Here is a 15,316-nt window from a genome sequence, read left to right as displayed (position 1 = left end):
CGTCACCAACCAATTAATATTTTCGCTTAATGAAAAAGAAGATTGATGATACGAGCACACATTTTTTGCACCCATGACCGTTTTTCGAGGAAAATTTCTAGTGTTTTTCACCAATTTCTTGGTTGAGACGTATGAGGCTTTATTTTTTATCGATATCCAATATTATTCGCTACAGTTTTTGTACATACGCATCTTTTTTTGAGCGGTAGTGTGCGCGGTGTACTATTTTTTATGGAGATATATAAGTCTGTCCAATAGTAGGTGCACCTTTGCTTACGATTTTTTGATGGCAGGGTTATCTTCATCAAATTAGTTCGTTTGTCTGAGCATTGTTTTTCAAATAAATTGCGCTACATCTCTAAAAGTATGTGTGCTCCCTTTAAAATTTAATACCGCTCTGAGAAAAATGGGCTCAAACTAGTAAAACTTTCGTTTTTCACTCAAAGTTATGAATTGTGCACATTTTGATTTGGTTTGTTTTCGAATTGTGAACAATTTATTCAATTGTGTTTACAAAAAATATCGAGCAATTCATTTATTTTAACAAAGGTTGCCGTGATTAGCATTCATACAGATAGATTTTGCAGAAGACTCGTATAGACGGATGGCTCTATGATAGTTAGGAATGATGTATAGTAGCTGTATTCAGAAGAAACATGTATATAGAAAGTTATGGTTATTTTGAGTCGGGGGCCTAGGTATTTTTTGCAAAAAAAAGAACTATGGGTATGTCTTGTTCTTCAAAGCAACTTTCTCATATAGAAATCTTGGACTACAAATCCTTGCTCACAGGCGTTTATTGAACAAATCATCAATTATGTGACTGGTGTTGACATCACTTCACTGTATGGAACTCCTGGCACCCATACTGGCAAAAAGGATGTCAAAAAACTAGTGGAAAATCTACTTTCTTAACTCTAAGTAGATTGTGTCTATCTTGTGTTTACATCGTTTGAGTTTTACTTTTGTTATATTGTTAATAAAAAAATTGTTTCAGGCTAGTGTAAAATTGGGCTTTTTGGAATCCAGCTGTTTGCGGACTCTGTATATCTGCCTCCATCCAAATAGACACTCTTGCACTCCTCGGCGTTTCCTCTCTGAAATCACTGATCATTGCGTGGGTGCATGATGAAAAATTATGTCACTTCTAGTAGTTCATCTTTAACATGTCGATGAAAGAAAGGTCGTAATCTGGTATTGGTACCTGAAGCGATGTCACCTGTGCCAAGAATCAGAGTGCCAAAAAAAATAAAATGGTGTAATGTATTGGGTCGGAAGTTGCCGCAGGTCCCTTTGATATCAGAGAGGGGACATATGCCGTTTCCACAAATGACGTCATGTTTTCGATTGACAGCTGTTGACAAGCCCCTTCGACATCAGAGAAGCGAAATTTATCAAATCGCAGTGTGCCGTGAATTAAAATGACGTCACTTTTCGTGAAATGCGATCAGTCCAAAGCCAATAGGACAATCAGTAGGCTCATTAATCTTATCAGTGCTTTGGTGTTTGATGAAAATGATGTCATGGGTGGTACATTAGGACTACTAATCTTATCAATGCATCCGCAATGTCCGCATCACTGCACATGATCTTTTTACAAGAGTCTCTCTCAGTGTATACAGATGTCTGAAAATCGTCAAAAAACAGTCAAAAATATGAGCTCAAAATGTCACATTTCACACCGAACTGTCTATTTGTGTATCCAGATATTTCATCTGCCCTAGTTGATATCTGTGTGTACGAGGTTAGTGATCATATACTTCATTCAATTTGCCATGTCTCTTTTATATGCTGAGAAAAAAGGGTGGAGTCATAGGACCATCAATCTTATCAATGCGTGGGCGTTGGAAATGACGTCACTTTAATCAAAGTGACGTCATTTTGATTAAAATTTGATTAAAATGACGTCACTTTGATTAAAGTGACGTCATTTCCAACGCCCACGCATTGATAAGATTGATGGTCCTATGACTCCACCCTTTTTTCTCAGCATATAAAAGAGACATGGCAAATTGAATGAAGTATATGATCACTAACCTCGTACACACAGATATCAACTAGGGCAGATGAAATATCTGGATACACAAATAGACAGTTCGGTGTGAAATGTGACATTTTGAGCTCATATTTTTGACTGTTTTTTGACGATTTTCAGACATCTGTATACACTGAGAGAGACTCTTGTAAAAAGATCATGTGCAGTGATGCGGACATTGCGGATGCATTGATAAGATTAGTAGTCCTAATGTACCACCCATGACATCATTTTCATCAAACACCAAAGCACTGATAAGATTAATGAGCCTACTGATTGTCCTATTGGCTTTGGACTGATCGCATTTCACGAAAAGTGACGTCATTTTAATTCACGGCACACTGCGATTTGATAAATTTCGCTTCTCTGATGTCGAAGGGGCTTGTCAACAGCTGTCAATCGAAAACATGACGTCATTTGTGGAAACGGCATATGTCCCCTCTCTGATATCAAAGGGACCTGCGGCAACTTCCGACCCAATACATTACACCATTTTATTTTTTTTGGCACTCTGATTCTTGGCACAGGTGACATCGCTTCAGGTACCAATACCAGATTACGACCTTTCTTTCATCGACATGTTAAAGATGAACTACTAGAAGTGACATAATTTTTCATCATGCACCCACGCAATGATCAGTGATTTCAGAGAGGAAACGCCGAGGAGTGCAAGAGTGTCTATTTGGATGGAGGCAGATATACAGAGTCCGCAAACAGCTGGATTCCAAAAAGCCCAATTTTACACTAGCCTGAAACAATTTTTTTATTAACAATATAACAAAAGTAAAACTCAAACGATGTAAACACAAGATAGACACAATCTACTTAGAGTTAAGAAAGTAGATTTTCCACTAGTTTTTTGACATCCTTTTTGCCAGTATGGGTGCCAGGAGTTCCATACAGTGAAGTGATGTCAACACCAGTCACATAATTGATGATTTGTTCAATAAACGCCTGTGAGCAAGGATTTGTAGTCCAAGATTTCTATATGAGAAAGTTGCTTTGAAGAACAAGACATACCCATAGTTCTTTTTTTTGCAAAAAATACCTAGGCCCCCGACTCAAAATAACCATAACTTTCTATATACATGTTTCTTCTGAATACAGCTACTATACATCATTCCTAACTATCATAGAGCCATCCGTCTATACGAGTCTTCTGCAAAATCTATCTGTATGAATGCTAATCACGGCAACCTTTGTTAAAATAAATGAATTGCTCGATATTTTTTGTAAACACAATTGAATAAATTGTTCACAATTCGAAAACAAACCAAATCAAAATGTGCACAATTCATAACTTTGAGTGAAAAACGAAAGTTTTACTAGTTTGAGCCCATTTTTCTCAGAGCGGTATTAAATTTTAAAGGGAGCACACATACTTTTAGAGATGTAGCGCAATTTATTTGAAAAACAATGCTCAGACAAACGAACTAATTTGATGAAGATAACCCTGCCATCAAAAAATCGTAAGCAAAGGTGCACCTACTATTGGACAGACTTATATATCTCCATAAAAAATAGTACACCGCGCACACTACCGCTCAAAAAAAGATGCGTATGTACAAAAACTGTAGCGAATAATATTGGATATCGATAAAAAATAAAGCCTCATACGTCTCAACCAAGAAATTGGTGAAAAACACTAGAAATTTTCCTCGAAAAACGGTCATGGGTGCAAAAAATGTGTGCTCGTATCATCAATCTTCTTTTTCATTAAGCGAAAATATTAATTGGTTGGTGACGGAAATGTGAATGCGTTGTCGAAAAAGTGTGTGCATCACTGTAAATATCGTTAGGTGCGTAAAAAAAGAAACGTTGCCCTGATGTTGAAGCTACATGTTCTCTTCAAAGACATAACAACACACTGAAACACTTAGAATACGTGCAAAATTGATAAAATATCTAGGGTGTTTGCGAAAAATATATGTCGCTTTCATAAAGTGTGTGACAAAAGGTTGAAAAAACATATCATGTTTGAAGAAAACATTCTACAACGGGTGACCACGCATCGCATGAAAATAGAATGAAATTTTTATAGGTGTATCAAAATATCGTGAAATGACTAGTTCAGAGTTGGAAATCATATGCGTTTGGCTTCGAAAGGCGTTTTTTGATCAAGGCTATGAGCAAGGGAGATTCTCGCGTTAGTAAATTGCTGCCCGGGCGCTCAGTGTTGTATAACGTTGTCGATACAAATAGTGATAAGGATTAGGGTAGAATTTACACTAGAGAGCAGGCAAAGTGCACATATCACACTGGTGGAACAAATTGAATTGATGTGCTGTGCATAGAGGTGTGCGGGAATGCTTGGTTCGATGGGAAGATTACACTGTGTCTTCGGCCAGCTGGGTACCAGAAAGCTCGATATTACACTTGAATTTATAAAACATTTTCAATAAAAACACGTAAAAAACCTGTACAATATTCACTCACAATATAAACACAATTCAAACACATTTTAATGTGGATAATTTTCCACCAATTGTGTGTCGCAATCCAGACAGCCGTAGGGAAGAGTCCATTCATCAGCCAAGACTCCCTTGTCGGTGACGGGGCGCATCCTCTTTGTCAAAATTGATGATGTGATTTCGCCCAACGGACGCTTTGCCGGCCTCTTCATCGACATCTTTGTTCCGCAGAGCGGTGTAACTTCCACACCTGCCACATAATCCTCCATCTGTAAAGTTAAAAATTTTGATTTTGAAAGAATTATAAAAGCTCACCATCTTTTTCATTTTCTCAAAAGAGACATGCTCCATTGTTGCACAATTCAGGGTCATTCCTTTGGACTTTATAGTGTAGCTGACCTTGCCATTCTCACTTTCCATTTTCAAAGCATAGCACTTTGGGGCCACCGTTACAACCTCTGTGATTCTTGTTCCTGCGGGAATCTCATCTGTCAACATCCCCAATCCATCTCCTTTCAATTCTTTGAGTGGTTCCTCTCCAATTTTTTGCTTGAAGATGACGGAATCAGTATCTGAAAATTTACATTTTTTAAAGATTCAGGAAATAAAAAACTTACCGCAATAAATGAGGTTCTCCTGACCGACAAGCCTCATTGCCTCAAAGAGTCGAAGTCGAGCAATTGCTGTGGTGATTGAGCCATACACAATGTTGGTGAACTTGGCTCCAACCAATCCTTCCTTGAGCGGCTCCCGAGAGACGATGACGTGATTGGCTCCAAACTCGACCAATCCCGTTGGTTCATAAAGTGCCTGGTTGAAGAATGCAAAAATGCCATCAGAATCTTGAATGTGGAACATTTTAATTTCCGTCTTCTGAGGATTCTGGGCAAATTTGCCCCAGGCACTATTCAAGAACAGCTTTGCCAATTGACGGAGAGCCGGGTTCTTTTTCACATTCTCAGCACAAATCCTTATTCCATCGTTTTTAAAGATGGCATCAATGTGTTTCTGCTTATCTTCGTCGCTCATGTCCGGCCTCGGCCACCCAGAAGCCTCATGCTTCAGCTTCAAGAGTGGGGCCAAAAAGCTCTCAAAGAACCCGCCTTTGAACCACTTGGAGTCCTCCCAATGCCACACCTCATGGATCCTCTTCACTTTGTATCCCATCTCGATGGCCAAGTTCAGCTCCTCCGACACCCAACTGCCAGTCAAATAGCGCTGCTTCTCCTCATTGTGTGTGCATCGTTTTCCGTTAGACTGAATGGCACATGTCCTACACAGTGGGAAGAGCAGCTTGTTTCCGGCTCGAAAAGGCAGCACTCCAAACTCTAGATTGAGCGGCGGTAAGATGTCACAAAACACGATGCCACGATAGCTCAAAGGTTTTCCCGGAACTACTTTCTCGAAATCGCTCCTAATCACATTTGGCTGGCCTTTCGGATAGAAGGCACCCTTCATATTCGTCCACGGATACAAACTACAATAGTCCAAATATTCGATTGTGTGGTCTTCGTCCGCCTTCGCGTATGCTTGAAATGGTTGCGTTCGACCTCCAAACATGCTCTCCCGAGGCACAAGATTGTGGGTATGCCGACACTAAAATTTTAATATTTTTACTCATTTTCAGCTACAAAACTCACATGTTCAAAAAAGGTTCTCATTTCCTTGCTCGCCTTTAACTCTCGACGGATTTGACATTCCCATATAGCCGTTACTTTATACCCATGACTCTCAATATCTTTTTGACGATCCATAGTGTGCATATAAAGTTCTTCAAAAGATGACGTCATTTCAAAGAAAAGTGACATCATTTCCAACACCCACGCATTGATAAGATTAATGGCTCTACGGCTCCGCCAACTGCTATTTCGAACAAAAAGTGACGTCATTTCAACGAAAAGTGACATCATTTCCAACGCCCACGCATTGATAAGATTAATGGCTCTACGGCTCCGCCAACTGCTATTTCGAACAAAAAGTGACGTCATTTTAACGAAAAGTGACATCATTTCCAATGCCCACGCGTTGATAAGATTAATGGCTCTACGGCTCCGCCAACTGCTATTTCGAACAAAAAGTGACGTCATTTCGATTAAAAGTGCCGTCATTTCCAACGCCCACGCGTTGATAAGATTAATGGCCCTCGAGGCGCCGCCCATTTTTCCTAGCGTATAAAAGAGCCAAGACAAATAGAATGAGGCATATGATCAAACTTTTCATCCACCAGCCTACCCCTGAATGCATTCAAGTGATTCTTCATCACCGCAGGAAGAAATGGCTTCTACCAAGGAGTCAGTTGGCCCAAACCCTGAAATGCATAAGGAAAACGATTCATACCCACTTGAAATGTCTAAAAATCGTCCTTTCCAAATTGAAAGTTCCGGCACAGTAAGTTTAGGGTTTATTAAAGATTAAACTGTTTTCTTGTTTCAAGCCGATTGGAAACCCAAAAGGAGCAATCACTGATGATTCATCCACTGCATCCGTGTCTTATTCCCTGGTGGGTTTGAATGAATTATTTTGAGATTTACAATTGAAATTTGACTTGATAGCTGTCATTCTCACTTACTCACTAACCCTCCATTCTAAAAGAGAAAGTTGTCTTTTTTTTGAATGCGCACTCAGGAACTCTGAATGTATCCTCTCTTCATTCCAGTATTACACTGTGTGGTGGGACGTGTTGCCATAGTATTTGAATCATTTTTCAAATTGAATACTCATAATTTATCAAGTGAAAATATATAAGTAAAGTAGAAAGTTTTGGAATGAAATTAATTTTTTGAGTAAAGGAGGATTTAGGCAATTATTATGACGGTGTAGATCAGATCATGATGATGAAACTGAAAATAGCAAAAAGTTCAAATTGAAATAAAATTCTAAAAGTCAACATTTGATAAAGACTTACATAATCTGGGAACCCTGACGTTGTATGCATTTTCAGTTTTTCGGTGAAGACAAAAATTGTGTAGGTGATGACCGGTTCCGTTCCCATCATGGTGATTGTTGTGGTAGAACAGACTTGCAACACGTTTCGCAACTGAAAAAATGGTTATAGTGATCTGAAAATTTATGAAAAAACTCACTATTGATACCGCAAACATTGATTTGTTGGTTTTCTGGAGTCGGATAGGCTGAATTGTGTATACATAGCACGCTCGGCTGTAGAAGATTTCGTGGCAGACATCACACTTTTGCTTGGCCAGTCCGCACTGCTTCAAAAACTTTTTGCTTCTACCGTTTGTTTGTTTTTGAGCTTGGCTTGTCCTCCTCTATCAAAGTCCTCTCCATGTTGAATAGTTGTTTTCTTTCAACACTATCTTTGGCCAAATTTGTCAAATCGGCTCGAACCAAAATCGTGTCCTCTCCAAATCAACTCTCCAAAAGTTATATCCTTGTAATTTACAAATGTATCCAATTTGGGAAAACTGAAATGTTCTGAGTTTGTTCAATATCTTTTGCATTCAGAGCACAATAAAACTAACCTGGAGTGTCGAAATATTATTTGAAAAAACGAATTCTATAAAAATCAAAAACTTTGGAGACGGCTATAAACGCTGTCGAATAGGCTAAAGAGTGATGCAGAAGCTGCGCGGTGCGCGTAGAAGCTCTTTACTATTACACTTTTTACACTAGGTAAACGTACGGGGGTACATCTTTGTTTTTGTGTAATTAATTATTGCCCCAAATGTTGCTCGTCACTTAAGTTTTGTTATGCCATCAAAACACTCCAGTGCCATTCCAATTCTTTATATTGTTTTCATACATATCTTGCTCAGTATGGGTCCGATTTGATAGTAAATGTCTGTTGCACTCCCGTAAAAACTCGATGGCTTGTCTTTTAAACATGACGATTGCTTTGACATTCAACTTTTTTCTGTTCGAATGTGATATTCTATCAACATAAATCTAACACTCTTTTGAAAAGATTCATTTAACAAGATTGCATTTGTCAATCTCACAGAAGATGGTCTGCTTGAGTGTTTGCTTCAAATTAATGAAATTTGTCAATTGAAATGTGTCTAAAACTCCGCCCCTCACTTTCTCGTCGCCTATAGTCATTCTGCAAAATCATGCCTGAAGTTTATCTCCAAGCTCCCTTCAGCGGGCCAGGCATCATGGTATTCAGTTTGGGTAATTGCTGCCGCAAAACTTTCAAACTCCAGGATGATGTTGCTACAATCCAATTTTGTATAGACTGTCAAAAAAAACATATGCCATGAAGTACCCCGACAATGTACTACGAAACTTTACGTTTTTCTATGGTAAGTTTGAATTTAAAAATGCTGAAATTTTTTAATTTTTAGAAAACCAATATCGATGGGTTGGACAAAACCCAGTACCCGGAGACTTTGTATGGCAAAAAAGTGAGTTGGCTGATAAAGACTATAGAGGTTTAGGCAAATTTTCAGTTATGCCATCAGTTGTAATGGGGAATGGCGCCGTGTTTTCTTTGTTCCTAGAAGAGTGTTGCCGGAACAGTGTGAAGATTGAGGATAATATGATGTCATTCAAATTGTGTGCATCTTGCTACGGCCGAAACTCATTTATCACGAATTCCAACTCTTAATGATGTCCTTAAAATTGCGAGTTGCATTACTTAATCAAACTCCACTCGGGCGATGACGTCACTGAAGAGCTCAACGACTCATTTATCAATCTTAGGATTTAAACTCCGCCCTTTTGCAATCTAGAGCAATTAGACATTGGCTCCGTCCCTTCAAATTTCTAAACTTTCATTTCAAACGTTTCTTGTCACACTCGCTGGTGACCATGTATTCTCAACTCCCCGACCCAAGCCCTGCCAATGTCAACAGAGGATATTATAGTGTCCAATACGATAGATGGCTACCAAGTTTATCACCATCTCCACAACCAGAACCACCACCGCCATCACCATCTGAAAGTATGTTTCCCTCACACTTGTTCATTAAAAAATGTACAATTTCAGTTCCACTACCTCCATCGCCTCCGCCTGCCACACCAACCAAAAGGAAGAATGGAAAACAAATGATTTCCATGAAATCTAGAAAGCCCAGAACTCCAAAACAGAGGGGAGTGACATTGCGAGATGGGCGAGCATTTGTCTGCATCACCTTGTGTATGGAATGTAAGGATACAATCAAAGTTGAAGAGGGCCTCCTCAAAATTTCTTTGTGTTCTCCATGTAAAACTCGTTTGTTGAAGTAAAAAGTGTTAGTTTGTCAAGATCATATTATCCCCAACCTTAGAATATAAGCTCCGCCCCTTTTTCAATCAAACATTAACTCCGCCCCATTTTATTTAAAACTTTCATTTTAAATGTTTCTTGCCATACTCACTGGTGACCATTACTGTGGGCCTCCTCAAAATTTCCATGTCTCCTCCATGTAAAACTCGTTTGTTGAAGTAAACCCATTTACTACACGGCATCTGTTTTCTTTTGACATACAAAATTGGGCAAAGTTTTAGAAGGATTACAAACATTAATTTGACAAAAACTGCTTTTACACAAAATTTAATAATTTTTGAAATAATTTTGAAAAAACAGCATTAGGAACAGTTCTAAAAAAAACAGTTCCAAAAAACAGCTATAAAAAACAGTTCCAAAAACAGTTTCAAAAAAACAGCTATAAAACAGTTTCAAAAAACAACTGTAAAAAACAACTGTAAAAAACACAATTCAAAAAACAACTGTAAAAAACAACTGTAAAAAACAACTGTAAAAAAATTCTCGGGGGGAAAATCCCGGGGGGTGGGGGGGAAATCCTCCATTATACTACTTAACTGCAATGAAGGAAAAAAGATTAAAAACCGCACCCGATATCATGTATTCTCTGATTTATCAACCATTACAACAAGAAGACAAACTTTATTTTTAAACTTTTGAGTAGTAAATCAATATGAAAGACAAGAAGCCTCAATTATCAGCTGTGTAGTAATAAGCCCATTGCTCTACAACAACATTATCTTTGACGTACTTTAGTTCTTCTTCTGACACCCCTTCAGTTGCATGAAAATAAAAACGTTTGCAGACTGGAAAAACGGGAAGAAATCTGAAGAAATTCTCCATTTTATATGGTTTAAAATTCACTTCGAGAGGAACTTTGAATACATCTTTCAAGTGATCCACGAGAGCTTTCATAACTGTTTCCGGATCGTGAGTACCATCGATCATGAAATTTGGTTCAGTGAGTTTCCTGGAAAAATGAGATTCAAGAAACAACCCCCTTTCCTCAAAAACTTACAAAACTCGAACACGATCGTTTTCAATAGTATCAACTCGGTTATATTTTAGGGGTCTCTCTTCATCCGTTTCGATTGACCAGAATGAACATTTTTTGATTCCATTCCGAAGTGCAACATACATACGATATTGATCAATAATTATTTCAATGTGGGTGGGCTCTGGGTGTCGGATGCTTTGCATTAATCGTTTTGATCTACGGGAGCACAGAGAGAGCTCAATTCTAAAACAGAAAAATATATCATTTGTGAAGTTTTTGATGAAATACTTACATTTCAGTGCAACTCAAGTTGTGTACAATATTTTGAATAGCCAGGAATGGTAACTTTAGAAATGGAAAATATAACATTTTACCAGCAAAAGGAAGAAATGGGAGAACGTTCGATAAATGAGGAAGGCGTATAATGCAGACAGATGTGACGTATTTGAGCAAGAGTCTAGCAGAGCGCGATTGCAATAATTTATTGATTATCCTATATGCTTGCTTTATTCATTGATTGTTCCCCCGCTCTCTATGGTCCTATCCAGGAAACAATGTCTGACTCCAATTCGTTTCCATTTCTAAAACTACCATTTCTGATTATTCAAAATGTTGTACATCACATGAGTTGTACTGAAATGTAAGTATTTTGAAAATAACTTTACAAATGATATATATTTTCCGCTTTAGAACCGAACTCTCTCTGTGCTCCCGTAGATCAAAGAGAATCGTTCAAAGTGTCCGATGTCCTGAGCCAGCTTATATTCAAATCTACCTCCATCGAAAGAATATGTCCATTTTTATCATGAACAGAGATCGCGCACAGTGCTCGTTTTGGACGGTTGCGATAAGAGGGAAAAAGTACCTTTTTAAATATCGGGTCGATACAATTGGTGGTGTGGATGTTAGAATTGCGTAAGTCCACAGAAAAGAAATATACATACATAAGAAATAAAGTTTTCTTTTCAGGAAAATTCACGAGTGCGGATTTCAAATTGAAGCTGTTGAAAACCCAGAAAAACCGATGAAATTAGTTGTAGATCACTTGAAAGATGTATTCAAACTACCGGTTGAAGTGGTTCTCATGCCGGATAAAATCAAAGATTTTCTCAGATTCATTCCCATTTTCCCCGTATGCAAAACTCTTTTTTTAAACGGAGGTGAAGCGATAACCAAAGAGGAATTGGAATATATTAAAGATAATGTTGTTGTTGAGAAGGTATTTGTCTGTTCGATTCCAATAAATTGATATTTTGATTATTCTCAGTTTTACTTCGCTTAGAAACCCAAAAGTGCATATGTGTCTTCTTTATTTTTATAATATATTAATTCAAAATGAATTTATTAAAGGAAATGTCTTTGCAATCTCATCGTCCAAACAATCCACACTCCTCGTTATTAGCGGTGCATTTTTATTAAAACTGCGCCCCATCGTTAACGAGAGAGTATCGGCAGAGAGAGACGCACAGATTTCTACAGTTTTTGACATATTCTGGCTATTTTTCATTTTCCAAAAAAATTATGGAATCTGTGCTGGAGGTAAAAGCTCGGCACAGTTCTTACAACTGCGCTCCACTGAAATTCCCTTGTCTCTTTTTCTCTGTATCTCTCAATTTCTTTTTCGGTAGGTTTCGGTGGAGATGTTGTATGAAGCCTACCGCGCTAACAATGTTCCGCATCGGTGGTAACAATCAATAAATTGTTACAAATGCGCTCTACTGGACTCTTGTTTGAACATGTCTGCTCTATGTACCTTCACTATTCATTGATTGTTCACCCCCCGCTCTCCACTATCCTATTCGGGGAGAAATGTCTGACTCACCTTCGTTTCCATTTCTAAGACTTCCATTCCTGGCTATTCAAAATATTGTGCATAACTTGAGTTGCACTGAAATGTGAGTTGTTTTAGTCGACAAGATATTCAGCAAGTGCGCCCTAAAGATAAAATTGGTGGAAAAGTAGAAATCCTCGATTTCAGCACTATTTGTAATGTCATCTTCAATCAATTATATATTTCCTCTACTTCAGAACCGAACTCTCCCTGTGCTCCCGTAGATCAAAACGGTTAATGCAAAGTATCCGACACACAGAACCCACTGGCATTGAGATAACTATCGATCGACTTCGTATGTATGTTGCACTAATGAACGGATTCGAAGTTTGTTCAATATGGTCCATCATAAAAACTGGATCAAACGATGAAAATTTTCGAAAACTCTTACGTGATGGTGCGATTGGAAGCGTTCATATTAAAGTTTTGTGAGTTTACATTCCAAAAAAACATACTTGTCAACCGGGCCGAAACGGGCCGACACGGGCCGGCGCGTAACTCGCGTCAAAATGAATATTATGAGCTGAAAAATATACCAAAATGTAGATTTCGACGAGTTCTATGCCCGTGACCTACTACGGGCCGGATGACTATTCGTTAATATGCCGCGGGCCGGGCTAGAATGGCTTTTTGGTCATTTTCGCGTTTTTTGGCACTTTTTCCCGGCCCGCGGCACATTAACGAATAGCCATCCGGCCCGTAGTAGTTCACGAACATAGAACTCGTCGAGATCTACATTTTAGTATATTTTTCCGCTCATAATATTCATTTTGACGCGAGTTACGCGCCGGCCCGTGTCGGCCCGTTTCGGCCCGGTTGACAAGTATGCAAAAAAAGATTACGTTCGTATATTGAAGCATATCGGTTAATTTTCTTTCCAGAAAGTTTGAAGGATCGCATTTCACAATTGACGCTCAACAACAGCCGGAGAATGCAATGAAAGCTCTTGTAGATCACATGAAAGACGTATTCAAACTACCGCTTACAGTATATTTTAAGCCATTTCGATTAGAGAATTATCGCAGATTTCTTCCCATTTTTCCAGTTTGTTATCGTTTGTATGTGTACAGTTCTGATAAGATATCAGAAGAGGAGTTGCAATTTTTCAAAGATAATGTGGTTGTAGAGTGGCTGACTGAATTTTACAAATCAAAGAAGTAATTTATTCACTTATTTTGTTGATGTACTGTCTCATTTCTACAGAATTAAGTGACGTCACGGCTCATGTCTTTGTATTCTATTTCTTCCTGTTTTACGGCTATGCATTTGTTATTATTCATTGATATTGGTTTTGTATAATGAAGGTATAACATTCTAGCTCCCTAATGATCTTATACAGTACACTACAAGCAGCTATAACAGTTTTGGTGTTTCCAGATGAAAATTCCAACTTTGAGAGAATTTCTCGGTATTCCCAATTGTCCAAAAAAGTAAATTATTGTATAAACCCTAGAAAACTAAAGAAGAGCTTTATTTTTGCAGTTGACAACTTTTTTGTACGGACACTCCCTAGAGAGTTATTGTAATTTTAAGGGAACATCTCAAAATCACTGTATTTTGCACTGAAATGGGACGATTTGAAAGAGAAATTACATTGTCCATATATATAGCTCTCTAGGGGGTGTCCGTACAAAACAGTTGTTTTTGGATATTTAGCTTTCTTGCAGTAATACCGTTGGGAGATAGTATGTTTTTCCCGGAGGAGGAAAAGGCAATATTTGAGCCCTTTCTGTATAACCCATCCCCTGGGAAGAGACCAAGGAATGGGTGACGTCACTAGACCGTAGTACAGAGAGGTCTAAGGAATACGGATTTGCATACTCCTCAGACAATCAATAAATTGTTACAAGTGCGCTCTGCTGGACTCTTGTTTGAAGACGTTGTGCCTCCTATATTCATTGATTCCTTTTCAATAGAAGGATGCCCGACTCCAATTCGTTTCCATTTCTAAGGCTACCATTCCTGGCTATTCAAAATGTTGTACATCACATGAGTTGTACTGAAATGTAAGTATTTTAAAAAGAACTTCACAAATGATATATATTTTTCTGTTTCAGAACGGAGCTCTCCCTGTGCTCTCGTAGATCAAAGAGTATTGTTCGAAGCGTCCGATGTCCTGAACCGACTTATATTGAAATCTACCTCCATCGAAAGAATATGTCCATTTATGTCATGAACAGAAATCGCGCACAGTGCTCGTTTTGGACGGTTGCGATGATACAACGAGGGAAAAAGGACCCTTCTAAATATCGGGTCTATACAATTGGCGGTGTGGATGTTAGAATTGCGTAAGTCCACAGAAAGGAATAAATACATAAGAAATAAAGTTTTCTTTGCAGGAAAATTCAAGAGTGGGGATTTCGAATTGAAGCTGTTGAAAACCCAGAAAAACCGTTGAAATTAGTTGTAGATCACTTGAGAGATGTGTTCAAACTACCGCTTGAAGTGGTTTTCATGCCGGATAAAATCAAAGATTTTCTCAGATTCATTCCCATTTTCCCAGTCTGCAAAACTCTTCTTCTAAACGGAGGTGAAGCGATAACCAAAGAAGAATTGGAATATATCAAAGGTAATGTTGTTGTTGAGTATTTATTTGACTGTTCGATTCCAATAAATTGATAAATTGATTGTTCTCGGTTTCACTGGTGACCGAGAAATCCAAATATATGTGTCTTTTTCTGTTATTCACATTAATTTTGAATGAATTTACACAAAAAAAGTCGAAAATGACCCAGTTAGCGTTAAGGCACGCTCTACGTGTAGGGAAGGGAGGCCCCTTGTTGTATTACACACTCTCTCGCCTTTCTCGGCGTCTCTCGTGGCGACGACGGTCAGA

The 15,316-nt window shown here is 38.4% G+C and overlaps 5 protein-coding genes across 5 annotated transcripts; 4 read left to right on the top strand and 1 right to left on the bottom strand.

Moving 5' to 3' along the window:
* Nucleotides 1-8,662: 8,662 nt before the first annotated feature.
* GCK72_003876 (uncharacterized protein) lies at nt 8,663-9,013 on the top strand (the record flags this gene model as incomplete). Its single annotated transcript, XM_053724302.1, has 3 exons — nt 8,663-8,708; nt 8,751-8,810; nt 8,856-9,013. 3 exons carry the CDS (start codon nt 8,663-8,665, stop codon nt 9,011-9,013), a joined length of 264 nt encoding a protein of 87 aa, XP_053588496.1.
* A 203-nt stretch (nt 9,014-9,216) lies between these two features.
* Nucleotides 9,217-9,633, top strand: GCK72_003875 (uncharacterized protein; the record flags this gene model as incomplete). Its single annotated transcript, XM_053724301.1, has 2 exons — nt 9,217-9,349; nt 9,395-9,633. The coding sequence occupies 2 exons, from the start codon at nt 9,217-9,219 to the stop codon at nt 9,631-9,633; spliced, it is 372 nt and encodes a 123-aa protein (XP_053588495.1).
* Nucleotides 9,634-10,342: 709 nt separating this feature from the next.
* On the bottom strand, nt 10,343-11,018 carry GCK72_003874 (uncharacterized protein; the record flags this gene model as incomplete). Its single annotated transcript, XM_053724300.1, has 3 exons — nt 10,343-10,622; nt 10,671-10,892; nt 10,942-11,018. 3 exons carry the CDS (start codon nt 11,016-11,018, stop codon nt 10,343-10,345), a joined length of 579 nt encoding a protein of 192 aa, XP_053588494.1.
* Nucleotides 11,019-11,203: 185 nt separating this feature from the next.
* On the top strand, nt 11,204-11,898 carry GCK72_003873 (uncharacterized protein; the record flags this gene model as incomplete). The annotated part of the gene is made up of 3 exons (XM_053724299.1): nt 11,204-11,289; nt 11,340-11,564; nt 11,619-11,898. The coding sequence occupies 3 exons, from the start codon at nt 11,204-11,206 to the stop codon at nt 11,896-11,898; spliced, it is 591 nt and encodes a 196-aa protein (XP_053588493.1).
* Nucleotides 11,899-14,400: 2,502 nt separating this feature from the next.
* GCK72_003872 (uncharacterized protein) lies at nt 14,401-15,099 on the top strand (the record flags this gene model as incomplete). The annotated part of the gene is made up of 3 exons (XM_053724298.1): nt 14,401-14,486; nt 14,538-14,768; nt 14,820-15,099. 3 exons carry the CDS (start codon nt 14,401-14,403, stop codon nt 15,097-15,099), a joined length of 597 nt encoding a protein of 198 aa, XP_053588492.1.
* Between the last annotated feature and the right edge of the window lie 217 nt (nt 15,100-15,316).

The sequence above is a fragment of the Caenorhabditis remanei genome, chromosome II (assembly GCF_010183535.1).
Source record: "Caenorhabditis remanei strain PX506 chromosome II, whole genome shotgun sequence".
NCBI lineage: Eukaryota > Metazoa > Nematoda > Chromadorea > Rhabditida > Rhabditidae > Caenorhabditis > Caenorhabditis remanei.
Note: the sequence above shows the minus strand (reverse complement) of the source record. Positions and strands in the feature narration are given on the sequence as shown.